The 20,827-nt window shown below is 46.3% G+C and overlaps 1 protein-coding gene across 4 annotated transcripts; it reads left to right on the top strand.

Moving 5' to 3' along the window:
* Positions 1-258: 258 nt before the first annotated feature.
* Positions 259-10,258, top strand: TRAPPC3 (trafficking protein particle complex 3). 4 transcript variants are annotated; one of them, XM_031962160.1, is made up of 5 exons: positions 259-445; positions 6,582-6,679; positions 6,948-7,047; positions 8,032-8,214; positions 9,924-10,258. In XM_031962160.1, exons 1-5 carry the CDS (start codon positions 404-406, stop codon positions 10,041-10,043), a joined length of 543 nt encoding a protein of 180 aa, XP_031818020.1. In that variant the 5' UTR covers positions 259-403; the 3' UTR covers positions 10,044-10,258. The 4 variants fall into 4 exon arrangements, with proteins under 4 accessions (XP_031818020.1, XP_031818023.1, XP_031818024.1 ...); XM_031962163.1 differs by lacking the exon at positions 259-445 and adding an exon at positions 665-799; XM_031962164.1 differs by lacking the exon at positions 259-445 and adding an exon at positions 4,341-4,478.
* The last annotated feature ends 10,569 nt before the right edge of the window (positions 10,259-20,827 follow it).

Below are 20,827 nucleotides of genomic sequence, written 5' to 3'. Positions count from 1 at the left end.
AATGCAAGTCGCCGGCGCCACCCAGCGATATGAACTCTGAGGCGCAGGCTCTCTGCTCTGCCGGATCTCCGGTCGGCTTAGCCTCCCGTGGGGTACACTGGGAATTGTAGTTCTACGGCGCCCGGAGAGTGGCGGTGATGAAGGATCTTATGGGAATTGTAGTTCATAGTACCCGGGACAGGGTCAGAGAGAGAGAGAGCGGCTTCAAAGCAGGACCACGACTCCCGTGGTACCCTGCAGCAGATCGCGCCTGCGCATTGGGTCAGGGGGTCTGTCAGTCTCTGAGGCCCAGGCTGTGAGGCTACTGCTGGGCCGGAACGGGGCTGGGGAGTTCGGGGGGGGATAGGGGGGTAGGGGTACCGGGGAGTAGGTGAGCGGGCCTGAGGCGGGGGCGGCCGGCGCCATGTCGAGGCAAGCGAATCGAGGCACTGAGAGCAAGAAAATGGTAACCGGGAGCGGGGCGTGGGACCTGTGCCGGGAAGGGGGAGGGGGAGTTCCGGAGCAGGGGCACTAAAAGCGGGACAGATGAGAGGAGTCCAAGGGGGAGGGAAATGAGGCGCTGAGGGAGCAGAGGGCGAGAAGGGGCGGCTGAGGGGGAGGGGAGCTGCTGAGGGAAGAGAGGCGGGGCGCTCGAGGGAATAGGAAGGGGAGGGGGCTCTGAAGGTGGGGGCGGGGGAGAGAGTAAGGGAATCACACCGGTATCGCTAGGTTATCTCTCCTCTCTCAAACCGAAGCTCCTTGAGATCAGGAGAACCTTGTGCCTGCTGGGTGACAGAGCGGAGCACCGGGATGTCAGCGGGTGCTTTGGGGATGGAGGGGCGAAGCGAGCCGGGGCGTTGGGGAGGGGCGGCGCCGTCGGGGGGGGGGGGAGAAAGGGAGCAGGGGTCACGGGGAGCGCACTGTGGGGGAGGGGCTGTGCCGAGAACTTCCCGGGAGAGGAGCATCCTGGTGGTTAAGGGGGTGGCGGAAGCGGGAGGCGGGACTCTGCGGGTCTGCCCCGGTCAGGGGCGAGACAAGTCAGGACTGTTGACATTAGGAAGGACTTAGCTTCCAAGGCTGAGAGGAGAAGGTGCTTGTAATGACAACTGGAAGGAGAAAGAAGGAAGGGAGGCTCGGGACAGGGTCTGAAACGGGAGCAACAGGGTTAGAGGGCTGTTTCTGCCTGGCTTGAGAGAGATGCATGTGGAAACGGGAGGGGAGGCTTATAGAGGGGGATCTGTTGTGGGGCTGGCTGAGGGAGGCTGGAGGGGAGCCGTCTGATACAGGCTAGGGGCAAGTCCATAACTGGAGCTGGATCGGAGTTGGGGTTTCCCGGGTAAAGATACCAGAGAGGTTTTCCATCTCCTTCTCCAGCTCATTTGACAGATGAGGAAACTGAGGCAGACAGGGTAAAATGATCTGCCCAGGGTCACACAGCCGATAAGTATCAGAAGCCAAATTTGGACAGGCTCTTCTGACTCCAGGCCTGGCACTCAGTCCACTGTGCTTGCTAGCTGCCTTGTAATTGGAGCTTCCATGGCGACCAGAGATCAAAAGGAGGGTCTGTAATGTGACTGAGGAGGGGGTTCCTTTCATGGATTTGAGAACAGAGATTTTATGCATAACTTACATACATATATATGGAAAAGCAAGCGTCTTTATGAGAATCAGAACCCTTATCTCATGGCCAAGGAGCTTTCCACATTGTTTTTTTTTTTTTTTTTTTTAATTGTGGCATATTCTTTCTACCTTTTTTCCCCCTCCCTCATACTCTCTCCTTTTATTTAGTTTTTTGATATGTAAAAAACTAAGTGCTCCACAGTCAAGGATCTCCAATCCACGACTGAATTGTTTCACTCCACTCTTTTGGCGAGATAGTATACCTTCACCCAGCATCATGAGTAGAGAGAAACCCAGGACCCAAGAGATCAGAAATCCTTATTGTGACAACATCTATTTTTAAAACTTATACCAGTCACATCTCCTGGCTTCAAATTCCACATTTATATAATATAAGTGGGATTTGTATAATTTGAATATTTGCATAATATAAGTGGGATTGGACAAGAAGATGTCTTCTAGCTCTACATATATGATCACACTTTTTTCTTTTAGAAACAATGAGTTTTTATCATCACTCTTAAAAGTCTTGTGACCTGATTTCATTGGGAGAAAACAAGATTTCTTTTGGAATTTAGTAGCAGAAAGTGGGAATGCAGATGAACAGTTGACTTTTTCCTGGAAATGATAGGTGACAGCTAAAAGCGATGGAGTTCATTTAACTTGGAAGTCCAGTGCTCCAGCTGGAAGTACAGCGCAGGATTGTTTGCTGCTGTCTGGTTTTTAAACAATCATTCCCCCTTTTGTCCTTCATTGCTTGGGGAAAGTAATTCATACCTATAGCACTCACTATACAGAGGCAGCTGTCTAAATATTGATGTGGGCTTAGATATGATACTTTTCAAACTCTTTGGTATTGTATCAGCAAAAGTTTCTTCTGCTTTTTGTGATACTTATTTCAGCCTTGATTACCAATTCTTTTGTAGACCTGAAAAACTAAATTATCCTCTTAACATGGTTTCTTTTTTTTATTTTTTGCATTTGAAAGACAAAAGCGATTCACTGGCTATTTCTGTCTGTCTATGACTACTCTCTAATCCCGACTGAAAAATCAGCCAGTGACCTTAATCACAGCTGTTTCCATTCTTTATTATTAGTAACCTAAGTTTATAATCTTCATCCCTCAGAGATCAGAGATGCTAACCTTTGAGGTGCAAGGCCTGAAGGAGGAAAATGGATGGATGAACTAGAGAATGGAATACCTGGCAAAGGACCATCTTTATTAACCATCCTACTCTACAAACAGTGGAAAATAATATCCTTAAAGTTGTTCTTCATTTGTAAAATGAGGATAATAACATTTGACTTATCTCACAGATTTGCTATGAGAATTGAATGCTGGCCAGTGCTGGATTGATTTGTTCCTACATTAGAATGATGGTTCCAATGCTGGCTCCAAAAGGCAATTAATCATTCATATCAAGCTCTTTAAGTTTAGGGGTAGAAACCCAGTTTCAATTGGGGGGAGTTAACTGACAAATAGCAAATTCTTAATGCTCCTTTTGAGAGCCTAATTTGTGCCACTCAGAAGCCCTCAGAAAGTAACATATTTACATTTTAAAATGTGAAAAACTTGAATTCTTAAGAGAAGACCTAGAAATGAGGATGGGGAACAGAGAGTCAGAAGTTAGGGGCCTCCATCTTAGATTGGGAGAATCTGACTGATATTGGACAAGATTTTGTTATCTCTTGGTACCTGTTGTTCTTGGCAGGGAATTGGGAACAGCAGCATGAATAAATGCTTGTTGCCCTCATGTGAAAAGTGTAAATGATTATGATTTGCAGATTACTTGGCATCACCATGGACTGGGGCTTCTGATATTAAGGGCAGATATCCCAACTTCAGGTTATTAATAATGAATGGAAAGCTCTCATGACTTAATGTAGTAAGGCCAAACCTTTGGACTGGTAATTGCTGGATGTGCTCCATCCATTCATGCCCAAGGCTTATAAATGCCAGGTCTTTGACTTTAATTTTTAAAAAATGTCTTTCCTTAAAGTCTGTCCTTGCTTGCCATATTTGGTAAAATGTCTCCTGGAGATGCCCTGGTTAGAATTTTTCAGTTGAGTTAAAGAAACTTTATGATTCTTAGCATGACTAAATCAGACATTCACAGTTGGCTCTAATGTGTTAGGTGTATCATTATTGTTATGGTTATACTATAGAGAGAGAGAGATTAATTAGTAACAATAAAGTTGTGGGAGATAGCCTTGTGAAATAGATCACTGAACCCCAGGAATTCAGAGATCTAGGTTATAATGCTGGCTCTATAAATAGCTGTATGAGCTTGGTCAAGTTACCTCCCTTTTCCAGGCTTCAGTTCCCTCAACTCTAAATGCTGATACTTTGGACTTATAATTTCATCATTACAGATGTTTCCTCCACCAATGTAGATCCTGGATCTTTCGTGTCTTCTCATCCCATACAATACTTGTATTTTCTCACAAATTATATCTAAAAGATCTCAATGAACTGAATGCTTTCCTCTTGTACTTTTAATATCTTGGAAGCACTTATGTACCACATGGATAATTTCTCTGTGCTTCATTCTTGCTTCATGACCTGCCTACTTTCTTTTTAATTCATGAAGATCCTCAGTAATGCCTTTCATGGCACTTCTAATATACAACTCACCAGTGATAATATTTTTACAGCCTGCTTATTCCTATCATGCCTCTCTTCATTGCCTTTTAGTTATTTGTAATTTTGATTCTGCCAAGACCATGATGTTCCTTGACTTGTAACCATATAACATCACTAGGAGAATATTACATTAAAGAAATAGGCTTTTGCAAGAATAAGCAAGTAGTTTGCAATTTCCCAAATGAGATCTACAATATGTCTTCCTAATCAGTTGTGAGTTTAACACCTGTCCAAGGTATATATTAGGCTAATTTTATAGACTGCTAGGCAACTGTATGTCATAATCTGAGAAATATTATTTTTAATCTTTTTTTTTTCTTAATATCTATGGTTAAGCCAGTCTCTTTCACTTTGGTGTGTATTTTGCTGAAACATCATATTGGAGTAGGACTTTCATGGAAGTCATCTGCAAAGTGAGGGTACCTGTTTAACTTGTCTCATAGGAATATTATGAGAATCTACTGGAATAACATTAGAAAGCTTTCTGGGAAGAAGAAAGTTTTACCATTATTAATGGGGAAGCAGTAGGACAGACATATAGTGAAAATGAGAGACAAGGCATAGTTCCAAGGGTACATTATTTCTCCATCAAGATACTAACAGAATTGAAGAAAAACCCCTATGTAAATCTTTGGAGGTTGGGCAGACATGGACCTGAATAACATAAAAAGAGAAGGTATGGAACTCCAGTGAAGGGGTTCCCACACGTGTGACATCAGGGACTCTTCAAAGTAATAATTGACATTTATTTAACAATTTAAAGATTGAAAAGTTCTTTATATATATGCTCTTTTGATCCTCACAACAGCTCTGTGAGGTAGGTTCTACCAGTAAGATTAAACCTATTTTATAGAGGAGGAACTTATGATTCAAAGCAATTGTTCCTTGTCTGTGTCACATAGATAGTTTCAAGAATAGCTGTTCTTTCCCAGTTCTTTTTTTCTCTTAATTCAAGCCCAGCACCATACTGTGGACGTCTATAAAGTACTAAATACTGTTAACCCACAGTGTAACTCTTATTCTAAAGCATAACTTTACTCATGTAAGATGAGACAAAAGCAACTGAAGTACTCCTCTAACCTAAAACCTTCAGCATTGTCCTTAAGTATCTCAATTCCAGAGCCTTAACCTCAGAATGACAGTTCTCTAAGTGCCTTAATTAATTCACTCATTTTCCAATTTATATGGGGGCTTATTGGGTTGACTTCTGTTTTCAGCCCTATTTCTTTGTGACTTAGTGATGCAGATTGTGGTCTTGCCCATATGTGTCTGTCTTTCTTATTTAACGCTGATATTGTCTTTTTTCCCTTCTTTCCACCTGCCTGCTGCTTTCATTCTGTAGTATTGGTATTTGCCATTTCCTTTACCTTCGGCATCTCTGCGTCTCATGGTAGGTGATAGATTTCTTCATCTATCTGAGAAAAGAGTTGCCGTGATTGTCTGACAGCTATTGTTGAAAGGCATTCAGGGCAACATTTTGAACTGGATCAAAAATGTTTTCAGTTGTTGCAGCCCTTCCCTCCATTGCTTCCCCATCCTGTTCCCAAACTGCACAGCTTCTAGCATCACAACACCCAGCAGTCCAGTGCATGACACTCATTGCCACCCAGGAAACATTGAAGCTCTACATAGAGACAGAAGGAACTTGTTTTTCCTGATAACGTTTTTCAGGATGAAGGCTATGATCTGTTGTCTTAGAGAGTGCAGGTAGCCTTGGCCTGATTTCCTTCCCTCCTGACTAGCAGTGCCTTTTGCTGTCCAAGGACTGGAGCTGTTATAAAGATACTGCAGAGGCTAGAGTCCAGTTATTTGGACAGGCTTTCCCTGGGGACTCTGAAGAAACCATTCAAATTGCATGCTAATGAACAGTGGATGATTGACAAATGATGGAATATTCAGCAGTCTTCCAGTGCTGACTTGGAGTAATAGTCCAAGAATACACCAGGGGGAGCCATGGTTCGTCTCTTGAGCTAGGGTAGTCTGGGGCTGAGCCCTGGGCTCTGTACCAGGGGATGGCAGCCTCTGCTTTGTGGAATCCAGCCTTGGCCAGTAGTTCACATAAGCTGTTGGCACTTGACTGCTAGACAGGAGCTCTTGGGCAAAGCGCCCTCCTCCACCCTTTCCCTAAATGAGCCTAGACCAAATTCTACTGGGTTAGTCCTGGGCAGGGTACTGGGTGTCCCGGCTCACTGCAGCTTTGCTGGAGTTGACTTTTTCTCCCAGCAGACAGGTGACTTTCTTCTGAAGCCCGAAAGTAACACCAGTGTCTTTTACCCCATTTACACAATCCTTTATTTTTCCCGTGCTTGGTACTGACTGCCTTTTGAATCTTATTTAGAGTTCTGAGCTTTTTACCCTGACTTATGGAGCTCTGGTCACCCAGCTTTGCAAGGACTACGAAAATGATGAAGATGTGAACAAACAGCTGGACAAAATGTGAGTGAGTTATTCTTGAGGCAAGAGCTTCTATTCTTTGGGAAGCTGGGGAGTGGGGGCAGTACCCTGTGTACTAGGACCTTATTGTCCTTCTGGAACTTGGCAAAAGCTCCTTTGAAGCTGTTCTCCTCCAGTGCCAGAGCTCTTTGATTGCACTCTCACTGAGTAGATTTATTGTGAAGTTTTGGAATCCTTTGTTTTACTCCCAAGCCCTGACAACCATATTCTGGAGATTACCCTGCGATTTGTTGTCTGGTCACCTTTTCAGGGGCTACAATATTGGTGTCCGATTGATTGAAGATTTCCTGGCTCGGTCAAATGTTGGCAGATGTCATGACTTTCGGGAAACAGCAGATGTTATCGCCAAGGTCATCTCTCACGGGCCCCAGGCATTCTCTCCTTCATTCTTTCAGAAAGGACTCTGGCTATACTGCATTGCTAATTAATAGCCACTATAGCTGCAGAACCCTTTGTGTTTTACTTCCAGAACTTCTGGAAGCTGGTTAAGGGATGGCTAAGTTGTGAGAGTTGTGAGACCTCTCTGAATTCTAAAATCTTTTAATCTTCAATGTAGCAATTCTCGGGGGGGGGGGGGGGCGGGATGTCAGCGGGTGCTTTGGGGATGGAGGGGCGAAGCGAGCCGGGGCGTTGGGGAGGGGCGGCGCCGTCGGGGGGGGGGGGGGAAGGGAGCAGGGGGCGCGGAGGGGAGGGGTCAGTCATGGAAAGAGGCTCTTGCTGTTCCATCATGGAGACCATCCTCCTTATTATATGCATCTAACTATCAGGCTTAAAGGATTGTGAGAGCACCATTTTCCTTACACTTTAGAACCAACATTGGTATTTCCATTTAACTGATGAAGTGATCTCCTATATCGAGAAAACAATGTGCCCAGGTGATTCCTAGGCCAGGAAAAAATGCCCAGCATAACCCAAGTTCCCCATTGTCAGGAGAGGAACATAGGTAGGGGTGAGAAATCTACCCCTTGGGCCTTAGTGGCTATGATTGTTTTCTTTGAATTTTCTTCCTGTATTTGCTTTGGATGGTTACAATGCTTGCCTCTACTTTTCTTCTTTTTTTTCATCTAGAATGTTTGTTTGAGAAACTGTGAGCACTTCTTTCCCCCAAGAGCTTCATTCTGCAGTGTGTTACCCCAGAGGCTATAGTCTTGAATGGGCAGAAATATTTTTCCATTAATTATTTCTGGAGAGTGAACCCTTAGCCCAAAGCATCATTCGCCTGCCTCTATTGCCAGTATAGTTACCTTAGCTAGAAAGGTACCATGGGAAGGAAGAGAAAGGAGGATCATTCATTGTTCCATCTTTACCCCTGCTACTCTATATACCTTTAATAGGTAGCATTTAAAATGTACCTGGGCATCACCCCGAGCATCACCAACTGGAGCCCCGCTGGTGACGAATTCTCCCTGATCTTGGAAAACAACCCTCTGGTCGATTTCGTGGAGCTTCCTGATAACCACTCATCCCTCATTTATTCCAATCTCCTATGCGGGGTGTTGAGAGGAGCCCTGGAAATGGTGAGTGCAACTTTTTTCTTCTGGAAAAAGGGCTGTAGTAGAGAGGCTGCTGACCTGCCCAGGATTTTTCTTCTTTAATGTCAAGCCTCCTTCCTTGACTGCATTTGAGTTCAGAAAGCTTCTTCCAAGCCTTGCCCCAGGGTACTTGTCATAGCACTGGTTGATTTGATGTCTCTTTATGAATATGAGGGGAGGGAGACCCTTTCTTTTCTGGGGGACATTTTATGGTCTCTTTGTCTATGAAGAGAAATTAAGAAGGAAGGGAATAAGCATTTATATAGGGTGTACTCTGTGCTTTTTACAAATAGTATTCTACTTCATCCTCACAACAAGCTTTCAATGTAGGTTTCATTACTATCCCACTTTAAAGTGGAGAGAACTGAGACAGGTAAAGGTAAAGTGACTTCTCCAGGATTATACAGTAAGTGACTGAGGCTTGAGTTGAACACAGGCCTTCCTGACTCCAGTCCTAGCTCTCTATTCTCTGCACCACCAACTGCCTTTGACAAGCTGTGAAAGGCTGTGTTCAGGTCCCAGTCTGATGCAAGTCACCATCTAGAGCTGTTAGTGGTGATTCTTCATTGAGGCCATTACATCTAAAGATTGTCATCACTGACATGGCATAAATGGAGACATTTTCTAAAGTATTACAAAGAACACCACATAGACATACTTTTGGGGGGAGCCTGGGAACAGTCTTGAATCTTTATGGGAGTGCGAAGATAGAACTTATCAGAGTTAGTCTGTGAAAAAGGCCCTGGCTTCCTAGTAGATCGGAGGTCAAAAGATAGAAACAGACAGTTTTCAAAAGCAGAATTGCAGACCATCAACAACTGTATAAATCACTTATAATTAGAAATAAAAATTAAAGCAGTTCTGAAGTTTCATCTTGTACCTATCAAATTGGCAAAGAAGCCATAAGATGGAAATAGTCAGTGTTGGCATCACCCCAAGCAGATAGACACACTGATTGGCAGATTAGTAGAACTATAAATTGGTCAAAATATTCCAGAAGCAAGCAAAATCATCTCCCTCGTCCCCTTTGACCTTGAGATCCCCACTATTGGGCATGAGATATAAACATCAGGAAAGTCAGGTAGGGCCCAGAGAAACCACAGTGTTGGTTGCAGATAACTGTGAACAAGGTGAGTACCCATGAATTAGAAAATGACTGAGCAAATTCTAGTATATGAACGGAATGGAATGTCATTGCACCATAAGTTAGGATTAATAAGTGTTCAGAGAAACCTGGGAAGACTTGTATGGACTGATGCAAAGGGCACTGAGCAGGAATGAAAGAAAACAACGATGAAATAATTGTAAGTGAGAAGGGATTTCAATGAAGTGAGAAAGTTCTATGTCTGTAATTGTCAGTTTTCATCTCCGCACCCTAGAAGTCCACCTCTTATTGTTAGAAGAGGTAAAGGGGCCATTGGGTGGTTGGGGTAGTTGCAATAGCTGAGTAAATTTTTTTTTTTTTTTTTTTGTTACAAAGGGAAGCTCCCTGGGAGGGATAAGAGTGAAGAGGGTGTATATCTAGAATTTGCTGATTAAAAAAAGAAATACCAAGAAAATTTAACATTTTCAAAGTGCTCTCATTATGACTACAGCCATTGGTAAGTTGAGGTGGACAGTCAGGCCTTCACTCTGTGAAGCTGTAAGCAGGCAAGCCAGCTCTACCAACAGCCCCATTTTTCCTCTCTGCACAGGTCCAGATGGCAGTGGATGTGAAGTTTGTTCAGGACACACTGAAAGGAGACGGGGTAACAGAAATCAGGATGCGATTCATCAAGCGAATTGAGGATAATCTCCCCGCGGGAGAAGAGTAATCATTCCAGGGGCAGTGGAGCTGACCAGCTGGGGCACCTGCTAAATCTCAGCCCTCCCCAGGGTTGTAAAATCAAAGTGCCCCCACCTTAGAGAACTCAGTGACTCTTTAAGATGTTATATATTCTTCTAATCTTGTTTCCATTTTCCATGCTAATAAAAAACAGACTTGTGTGATATATTCCATTTATCTCACAAGTGTGTGCTACTGATCTCACTCTGCACAGTGGGTGCTTGTCTCATACTCCAGAGAGAAAGCCCTACTCTTTCCTCTTCCCCTAACTGATAGAACGGAAACTTCTACACTTCTTGGATTAGAAGGAACCCACGTTAGTGCTATATTCCTGACTGAATTTTCCAAAGCAAAACCTTCTGTGACCCTATTGAGAGAAAAGCCTGATGCATCTGTCCATTCCTATAACGTCTGTGCCCTCATGGGAGTCATCGGCAAGCTGGGTGGGCGGGCACCTGGAAGGGGAGGAGGCTCTCAATTCTTGGTGAGGAGCAATATTGCGGGCTAGGAAAGACAGAGCCAGCAGTACAGGAAGCAGTGACTTCTGGGAACACACCCAGATATTTGTCTTCTGTTCCGCTCGGCTGTTTGCGGGTAGTATATATATGTATGTACTTATACACACTCTTCAAAAAAGACATTCCTAAGTGAAATCCCAGACACATCCATTTCCTAATGCTTTCTGCTCAGTTCCACCCACTTGGCCTGTGTATTCTGTTGCAGGGGTGAAGGGGCCTGTTTGACATACTTAGCAGGCAAGATCCGGTATTGCTCTTCAGAGCCTGACCTTGCCTTTGGTGCTCTAGTAAGACTTTTCAAAAGAACAGAATTCTGGAACACTGGCAGCCCACCATGGAATCATCAGTAACGTATGTGCCTGTCCTGAGAGCACCCTTGGGGGTTTTGAACCCTTAAGTCCTTGGAGGTTTTGAAGTAATAATTCATATCTCTATAGCACTTTGGGACTCGCAAAGTGCTTTCCCACCACAATCCTGTAACATAGATTTTGCACGTATCTTTTCTCCATGTTGTATTGATGAGGAAATGGGTTCAGAGAAGAAATTACTTTCCCAAGAACAAATGACTAGTAATAACTGTTCAAATTCTAGTCTTAACTCCAAATCCAGCTTGCCTAAATGCTGATAGGAGAGCCACTGAAAATAGTAAAGTTGAGATGCTACTTTCACTCACTTCTGGGAATGGTTAGCCACAAGACAGAGAAGCCCTGGGAGACTGCTGCTGCTGAATTTGGGGGGAAGTTAATGTTGCTTGTCTCTTCTGGGACCTTACAAAACACCGAGTCAGTTCTGTGGGGAAAGATGGGGGCAGAAATGTGTAAACTGTCCACTGTTTGTCAGTTGTGGTGGCAATAAAAGCTTGTGATATGAAGCCTAGGGCCCTGAATTAAAATTCAATCCTAGATTTGGGGTTAGAGGCAAATGGGATCCAACGTCTCTTGGAGGCTCGTCTCTTCTGACTCAAGGGCAGCAGAACTGCAGTATTGCTTCAGCTGAGAAGAATCCCATTGCCCTGCTTCTCCACCCCTGGAAAAGAGAAGTAGGCTGGGTGCAGTAGGTAGCAGAAATGGCCTAGACTGGCCTCGGATGGGCAGAGGAAGCTGGCTCAGCTTTCTCACACTGTAGCTGCTGTTAGCTACTCCCCTGGAACCATTGAGATCCTCCTGGAGTGGGAGATGAGCAGGGTGACCACTCCTCCCAAAGGCTTCTTTTTACATGAAGTCAGGAGCTCTGGCTTCCTGTGCCACAGCAGAGTGGTAGCAGGTTTGTACCCACTTGTGCTGAATATTTCCAGATATTCTGGGTTGTCTCACTCCACATCGTTATGTTCAGGGAAAGGAGAATTGGTCCACCTGTATGCTCGATGCAGGAAGGCCTCTAGGGCCTCTGAAAGCCAGACATTTCAAAGTAACAAAGGTGTTGGACTTGTTTGTATAACCTTCATACAGTTTTCTTCAAAGATGTGGAAATAGACATTGACTGAGAACAGACTTTTGAAGACCTCTCCATTTACATAGCAGAAATCTGAATCTCCTTTTAGTCTCAGACACTAGAGACCCGCAACTGTAGCCAAAAATCAGTTCTTGAAGGATTCCCCCAGACAGCTGATTTAGGGTTTGGGGGTGTTGAGAAGCAGGACAGGGAAGGGGTGAGATGATTTAGGAATCATAGAGACACTGGACTTGGAATCTGGAGAGGACATGAGAGATGAACTTCATTTCATAGATGAGGGAACTGAGACCAGGGAGGGAAGGAACTGACCCATGGTCCCACAGGTCTGACAGATCTGGATTTTGAATTGAGGTCCTCTGATTCCAAGTTCTGTGGTTTCTGGAAGTAAGCCTTGGGAGACATCAGCCCTGCCCTCCCCCCTCCCCCTACATACACATAACAGGGACCTCTCCCTTCTGCTCCCCCAACACCACCCACTTTCCAAGTGGGCTGTTTATACAATGTCAAATCTTGGGATATTTCCTTTCCCCCTCAGCCAGGCAGCTTTATGGCTCATGGAGCCATGGAAACAAAGCTCCATTTATAAGGTTCCCCCCAATCACTGGTAATCAGGCCTTCTGCACCTAGGGCTAGCATCCCCTAACCAATCCACTCACAGGCAAAGAGTAAAAACCCATGGAAGTTGGCTTCCTGGCACCCCCAGAGCAATATAGGCAGGGGCCGCAGCAGGGGCCCCTGTATGGGGAGTGGAAGGGAAGTGGATCAGCCTCCCCAGGGCCCCTGTTTTATAGCCTCTAACCCCCTCCCCACATGGCACAGGGCTTCAGAATTCTGCCAACATGTTATGCCACAGCTGGGGCCCTGGTTGGGGTTGGGGCAGTTTCTTTACTCTTTAGAAATGTTTTCTACTCTTCCAACACTTCCCCACTAATTTCTTTGGGACCTGACCTAATTTCCCTTGGATCGTTTGTGGGGAGTATGTCCCAGCGGATAGAGAGCTGTTCCCAGAGTCAGGTAGATGCACATTCATGCCCCACTTTGAAACACACTGGCAGAATGACCCCTGGGTCCTTGGTCTTTCTGAACCTCCAAGGACTCCAGGACTGATGCAGAACAGTAGTTCTGGATAGAGGGAGTCTCCTCACCAGAAGTATCGCACACCAATAAATCATTTCTCCCTGTCCTCCAAATAGAGGCTGGCTGGTAGCATTCCTCAGAGGGATCCTGAGGGGCCAGGGAGCCTGCGGGAGGCCAGAACTGCTGGTCGCTTGGTTAGGGATGGGAGGAGATAGAATAGCAGTAAGCTGACCATCTCCCCTTCTCAGCCCCGCCTGGCTAGCCTCCTACAGCCTTTATCTACCAAGTATCCTGGATCACAGGCTGCCACTGAGGGACTGGGAACAGGGTGCGCTAATAGCCAGAATCCCTGCATACTTGGCTGCTCTGGTCTGGGCTTAGTAATGAGGAGGGTGAGAAAAATGTACCAGGCCAGGCCAAGTCAGGCCCAGGCGAGGGCTGACACCCTCCTTGGTTTGGCCGGAGCTAAGCTGGTAGCTCTGGGCAGCCAGGAGCAGAGTCCTGGTGCCTTGGGTCTCCTGAAGGAGTGGGACAAATACAGTCCCGGACTTGGAAGGAGCCAGGGGAGCTGGCCTTGAAATTCTCCTTTATTTACTGGCTTGTGACCCTGGGCAGTCCCTTAACCAATCTGGGTACACGAGTTTCCTTATCCGTAAAAAACGAATATCGGACTCGACGATCGCTAAACTCCCAATCAGCTCTAACCTTATGGTTCTAGGGTTCACACACACACACACACACACACACACACACACACACGAGGGAGACCTTCTGATGTCATGGTTGCCCCCAGCCTAGGGCCCTCACCTTCGGAAGTCTCCCCAGATGTTAGCAGACCAGAGAGCCAGCCGGGAGCCATATCCCCACAGGCTGTGCTCTGCCTTGCACAGGGACAATGGGACCTGGGAGCCCAGTGAGCAGCAAGGTCCAGAAGGGTCAACAGTCTTTTCACACATTGGGAGAAGTGTCTAATCAGAAGCTGTCGAAGAGGGGTCCCTTCTGTGGTTCTGTGGGGTATGATCGTGTTCTCTGGTCCCTTCCGGCGTGAGGGTCTGGGGTTCCTGTGATCCTGCCGTGATTATCCTTTCACCCTCCAGAAAGCTGCCCGAGGGAGCTTCAGGAGACCCTTGCATCTTGACCCTGAGACTTCCTGACACAGGTCAGGAAACCAGAGGTGTAAGACAGTGAGAAATCAAAGGTAACCCCAATTATTGGCAGCACCAGGTTCAGAAAGCTGAGGGGAAGTAGAAGAACAAAAAGACACGAGGACTTGGAATCAAGAAAATCTGAGTCCAAATCCTGTCCCAGATACTCAATAACTTTGTGACCCCGGACAAGGCATTTAACGTCCGTGTGCCTCAGTTTCCTCATCTGTAAAATGGGGATAATAATAGTACCTGCCTCACAAGGCTGTTGTAAGGATCAAACCGCTGATACATGTAAAGTGCATTGCAAAACTCGAAACATGCTATAAATCCCAGCTATTATGATCATGATGACTATGATTACTGTCAGAACTTCCCAACAGCCTTTCCCAGAGCTATATGAGAACAAGAGGGACCCCCTTTGGCCAGAGCAAGGACTGCTATGGTTTCCAGAGGGGTTTGGCTACGAATGTCATAGAGCTATTGGGGGGAAAGAGACTTGGAGCTGGAGAGGCAGCAGGTTTTAGTGAAAAGATGCTGAATGGGGCAGGAGTGGGGTGTGGGGGTGAGGGCAGTCCCCACCCCTGCTACCGACTAGCTGTGTGATTTCAGGTCTCTGTTTCTTTTTCTGTAAGGAAATTTGATCTTCTTGTTCTACTCCAGGTGATCCTGAGACCTGCCCCCCACTAGCTACCCTGCTCTCTGACTTGTACCTGGGTCCCCCTCTCCAGTCTGGCCCCCAGGGGCCTTCTCCCTCCCAAACTCAGGAATGAGCAAGCTGCAGAGCTGGGGTCAAAGCCCTGAGTCCAGCCACCCTTTCTCCGCCCTCCCCTTACCACCATCCCCCGCCCCTCCCCAGCCCCAGCAGAAATTGCATTAAGCAAAATTAAAATTGTCTTCTAACAAGTAGCTCATTGTAGACAGGGGGGGAGTGGTTGTGGTGGTTGTGGGGCAGAAGGAGGGGGAGGAGGCCTGGCCCGGAGAAAAAGTCCTCCCCAGCCTCCTAAACATTCCCATGTGCTGTTTATAGGAAACAAATGGGGCAGGCAGGCCCAGGGCCTGCTCAGCTCAGTCCAGCCCAGCTCAGCTTAGCTCTAGGCAGGCGGGGGGCAGCCAAGCAGGCAGCGGGCGGCCACTGGCAGGAAAGTACGGATGGAAGGGTTTCCAATGCTTGAGGTTATTGGCTACCCTGGGCTTTGATGTTCCGCCAGTCCGGACCCCAGGCCGGGACGCATACCATGGAGGCGGCTGCCCAGGAGGGGAGAGGCAGCTTGTGGGGAAAAGCTGCAGTTGCATTCCGAGAGGGCAATTTAACCTGGCAGGAGGAGAGAGGAAACTTTCGTGGCTTGGGCTCGGGGCTCAGCTCTGGGGGGGATTGCGGTATGATAGGGGGGAGTGGGCTGGGGCCAGCTCAGCCAGAGCAGAAGATGAGGAGGCCTTGGGACCAGAGGACAGGAGGATGCTGGGAGGGGAGACCAAGAGAGGGAGCAGGCTATGGGGTAGACAGACCTGGAGGTACAAACATGGGCAGGCAGCTCTCTGCTGCTCCAGCTCCTCCTCCAGCCTGCCTGCTCCAGCCCTTGTGGAAGGCACTCTTTACCTTCCCTTACTTAACTGTTCAGTTTCCTCCCTCCTTTATCTCGGGGAAACGAACCTTCTTTGTCTGGCTCCAGTTTCTTCACGAAGCCGGCCTCCTCCAGGAAGGCTGCTCTGATAATACCCAATGCAGTTGACAACAGAAAGGGGTCAGGTCCAACTCACTTCTCAGGAGTAAAATTGCCTCATTCTCTCAGCAGGCTCTCTATTCCCCTTCCATTCTCTAACCCCCAACAGAAATAGTCCATCCATCCATCATAGAGAGGAAACAGACCTCGGAAGGACCTCACTGAGAAGAGTTCCTTAGATATCACCTTATTCAACTGGCTGAGGAAACTAAAATCCAGAGAAGTTTGGTAAATGGACATATTGGGAGAGGGATCAGCAGAAAGGGGCCATGGAATCAACATCCAGGCCCACTGGTCTTCCCAATGGGCCTCCCAGTTGGGCTTCCCCACCCTGATTAGCTTTAAGGCTGAGGAGAGGGAGACATTGTAGTCCCTACCTCAATGGAAATGTTGAAAGGAAGCAGTGGGCAGCCGGGGTCGAGAAATAATACAGGAGAGAAATGGGCAAAGAGGCAAAGAGGAAGTAATGAGGATGGGGACAAGGAGACAGAAAAGATGGGGGTACAAGGAAGGTTTTTAAATTCTTTTCAAATTCTACTTAACAGTATCTGTATATACAAAATAACACAGAAATCAAAAGAAAACAGAACCTAGGGTGGATTGAAGAAAACTGGATTGGGTGTGGACAGATTGAATAACCTTTTGAGGTTATAACCAAAGGGGGTCCACATTGTGAGATATCTCTCCCCATTTGAGTGTCCTAGAAAGAGAGCCTGGAAAGGGTTTCACAGAAAAAGACACACCACCTGTTAGACCTTTTCAGAGGTCCCTAGAAGAGAATGAACTAAAAAGATCCTTAGAAGAACCCTTGAGGAGGGTGCCCACAGAAATACCCTATCCAGAGACCCCCAAGCTGAGATTCCATTGAAAGACACCTTCAAATTAGCTCATCCCAACCTCTAGGCTCACAGGAGCCAGGCCACCCTCCATGAGATGATTTCATTTTCCCCTTTCTCTCTTTCTCCCCTTTGGAGCTGCCCCCAGATTGGCCTGGCCTGGCCTGGCCTAGCCTATGAGTCTCCCATCTTCTAGCCGAGCCCCACTCTCACCCCTTCATCTGGGTCTCTGGGTGGTCTGGACACATGTGTTCGAGTTTAAATGGTGATTGAAGCAAAATTGTTTTTTAAAAAAAAAATCAGAAATATTTAGGGCAACCTTGATTCTTGTCGCATAACTGGCATTTTTGAGGATGGGGCCATAAATCGAGGGGTGGTTTGGGTAGAATAGGGCACAAAAGAAAGACAGAGAGGAGGGGTTTTTGGGTCCAGAAACAGGATCACCTTGTAACTCAAGACTTCTGAGGAACACTGGAGATGAGGGTGATTCCCCCTTTGTAGGACCCCTTCCTCCCCTCTCTGAGCACCTGCTGGGTTACTGCTTCCCTCTTACAGAAAACTAGGAGTTGAAAGTAAATATTAGGAAAAACTTACCAGAAATCACAGAAGCTCATGAAATATTCTTCCCCCCCCGCAAATCACAAGATATTGGGGCAGTTAGGTGCACAGTGGATAGAGCACCAGCCCCTGAAGTCAGGAGAACCCGAGTTCAGATCTGGTCTCATACACAACACTTCCTAGCTGTGAGACCCTGGGCAAATCACTTAATCTCAATTTCCTCAGAGGGAAAAACAAAAGAATTACAAGATATTAGGGCTAGAAAGAACCTTAGAGATCATCTGGTACTAAGATAGGTAAATTGAAGCTAGAGAGGTCAAGGTCACACAGGTAGGTGGAAGGCCTAGAAATTGAACCCAGCTCTTCTAATTCTTCTATTATAGAGTTTTCTATGATCTACACTAGAAATGGCGATACCGATGTGCTGTGTCATGAGGCTGGGGGATGGTCAAGATGACTTCAAGTTTCCAGTTCTTTTGGAAGGTTCCAAGCTCAGTTCAAAAATCACACGGACCTTTCCTGCCTCTGTACCATCCTCCTACTGTGGCTTGGTCCTTTTATTCAGCGAGACAAAACTGGGTTCCAGGGACTGAGGAGGAGGAGTGGGTCTCCCAAGGGCCTTTCTCCTCAGAGCCACAGCTCAACCTTTATTTGCACACCCTTGTCACACATCTGTGCAAATTCCCCTACTCTGGTCTCTCCCTATGTCACTGTGCCCCCCACTTCACGGGATAGTGGGAGCTGGACCCGGCCAGCAGAGTGAGACGGGAGCACTCCCAGTTCTTCCTGGGACCCATTTGCTGATGGAAGACTTTTAGCTTGTTTGTGGGCAGTGCAGAAGCCAGAAAAGGGAAGTTGTGGAGATAAGTAGTGAGGACATCACTGAGTATGAGTTCCAATCTCTGTGGGGATTTAGATAGACAGAGATAACAGACAGACAAAGGCTGAGAAAAATACAGAGACAAGAAACTAGGAGCTTGGGAATTCCATGGCAGCAGGGGCTAAAGAGAAACATCATATGACCATGGCCTTTAAAGATGGAAGGGACCATAAGAGAGTTCAGTTTCCTTCATTGCTCTTCTCTCCCTTTCTTCTTCTTCCTCATCTGCCTGTCCCCCCAAGCCCAGGGAGTCACACATGAGAGCTCCCCAATAAAGGGACTTGGAACAGAGACAGAGGCTCACAGGGGGAGAGGTAGAGACAAAGAGAGACAAGGAGAGAAGCAAACAGACTGAGATAGATGGAGATACTGACAAGCAGAGCTAGGGACAAGAAGCACAGGCAGAGAGAGGGAGGGAGAAATGAAGGCAGGAGTAGAGACAGAAGGAAGTAGAGCTTGAGACAGAGAGAGGGAGAGGAAGACTGAAGTAGAGACAGATAGAGAGAGGAGATAGAGAGACCATGCAGAGACAGGCAGGGAAACTGAGGCAGAGAAAGGCAGAAACAGCAGAGACAGAGAGATCCTGCAGAGACAGGCAGAGAGACTGAGGCAGAGACAAAGAAGAGATAGAGAGACCACATAGAAACAGGCAGAGAGACAGAGAAGAGGTAAGAGGACAAAGAGCTCAAGCTGGAAGGTCGTCTAAGCCCAGGGTTTTCCCAGAGCTGGTCAAGAAGAGTTAAGATCTGGCATTTTTATGGGCCTTTGTGATTCCATAGACCAGCAGTGGTTTCAGTGATCCCCAGTCCAGGCAAGACCCCATTTCCTGCCCTAACCCCAGTAGGGTTTACTGAGTAAACTGAGGAGCTGGGAATGCCCGTTCTGGTTCCTGGGTCACAGTGTCCAACAGCCATCCCCAACCCCTGGGTCAGCGTGGCTGTGGGCCGGGCACAAGCCCCTGCTTTGGTGCCCAGAAGGGCTTGGGAGGCACACACAACCCTTCAAGGGCCGGGAGCTCCGGGCATCTTACCAAAGTAAGCTCAGTAAGGGGAGGAACCCTCTTGTACAACCTCTGGGAGAGGGAGCGTAGGGGCACCTACATACTAGTCTGCATCAAACAGGACAGAGGGCCTAATGTCTGGAAGGTATTAGTCCCCAAGGGCATCTTCTACACGGACCTCCGGGGGAAGCCCTCTGTCCACTCTCTCCCTGCCAGCCCCCATAGCGGACGTTTAGGGGGGCTGGGAGTATGAACGACAAAGGAGTGCAGGCCCCTCTGTGGTAGGTCCCTAGATTGAAGGGGACTGGGGCTGGGTAGGGGCCAGGCTGCTAGGAATGTGGGGCCTAAATGGGAACATCAATACCCACATTGTTACCACCCCCACCCCCACTGCTGCCCTCCAGGATTTCCCATTTCACATTCCTGGCATGAGGCCCCCTAGCAAGAAGCGTTTCCCTGGTTCTGGGGGGGTTACCCCCAAGACTGAGGGTCCAAACAAACCGAGGAGTAGGAGTGGAGATTCCCTCTCACTCATTCTGGGATACCTCCCTCAAGGCTAGCCAGACAGACCTCCAGGATTTCAAGGATCCAATGCTCTCCCAGTCCCACATCATATACAAGAAGGGAATACTGAAAGAAGTGAGGTTTGTGCCAGGGACCGGTTTCTGAGAGGTGGATTTATCTATCTCCTGCCTTTGCGTTGAGCACAATCACACTAATACAATTCTCAATTAAAGATGCACTCCTGACCTGTTCCTGGATTCTTACAACCATGATTAATTTCTAATGATTCACCTCAGTTTCTCCTTTTGCTTTTGAAGTTCCTAACATCTTTTTGTTTATTTGTTTATATAATAGATATGTTATCTATTTTGTTTATCCTATTTGTTTATTTGTTTATCTTATTGTATATATAAAATTTGTTTATTTGTTTATTATTGTTTGTTCTTTTTTTTGAAGCCCCTATCTTAGTTCTTATTATATGTGACAAAAAAAATTTTGGTATAGAAATGAGAGGGCTGGCTTTATAGTCAGGAATTAAGTAAACAAGCAACACAAATTTATTAGGCATCTACTATGTGCTAAAGACACATAAACCAAAAAAAAAAATCTCCCTAAACTAGTCCTGTTTTCAAAGAGCTCACATACTGTGGAGGAAGGTATTATGTGCAAAATTAAGTGTATGTAGAATAAATATATATACAGTATAAATGTGGAGGTCAGGAAAGTAAAACCAAGGTTCTTAACCTTGTATGGGGGAAAAACAACTTTCTTTTAACTAACTTCTGAAATTTAGCATTCTCTTCCATTATGAAACTTCAGCAGTATTAAATATGCAACATTATTTATAAAGGATTGACACCTACTAGGGACTTGATAAATACTTGTTGCTGTACCATTCTCATCACTCATATGAGGTAACTACCACTTTGTCACAAATTGAAATCACAGATATTTTCATATCACATTATAGTTGTTGCAGCTATTTCTGAGATGTTTCTTATGGTCATCTCTGCCTCAATATTACTGTAGCAAAAACAAAAACAAATGTCTGTAGTTAATTGAATCTGCCATTAATTTTT

This window comes from Sarcophilus harrisii, chromosome 3 (assembly GCF_902635505.1).
Source record: "Sarcophilus harrisii chromosome 3, mSarHar1.11, whole genome shotgun sequence".
In the NCBI taxonomy this organism is placed as follows: Eukaryota; Metazoa; Chordata; class Mammalia; order Dasyuromorphia; family Dasyuridae; genus Sarcophilus; species Sarcophilus harrisii.
Note: the sequence above shows the minus strand (reverse complement) of the source record. Positions and strands in the feature narration are given on the sequence as shown.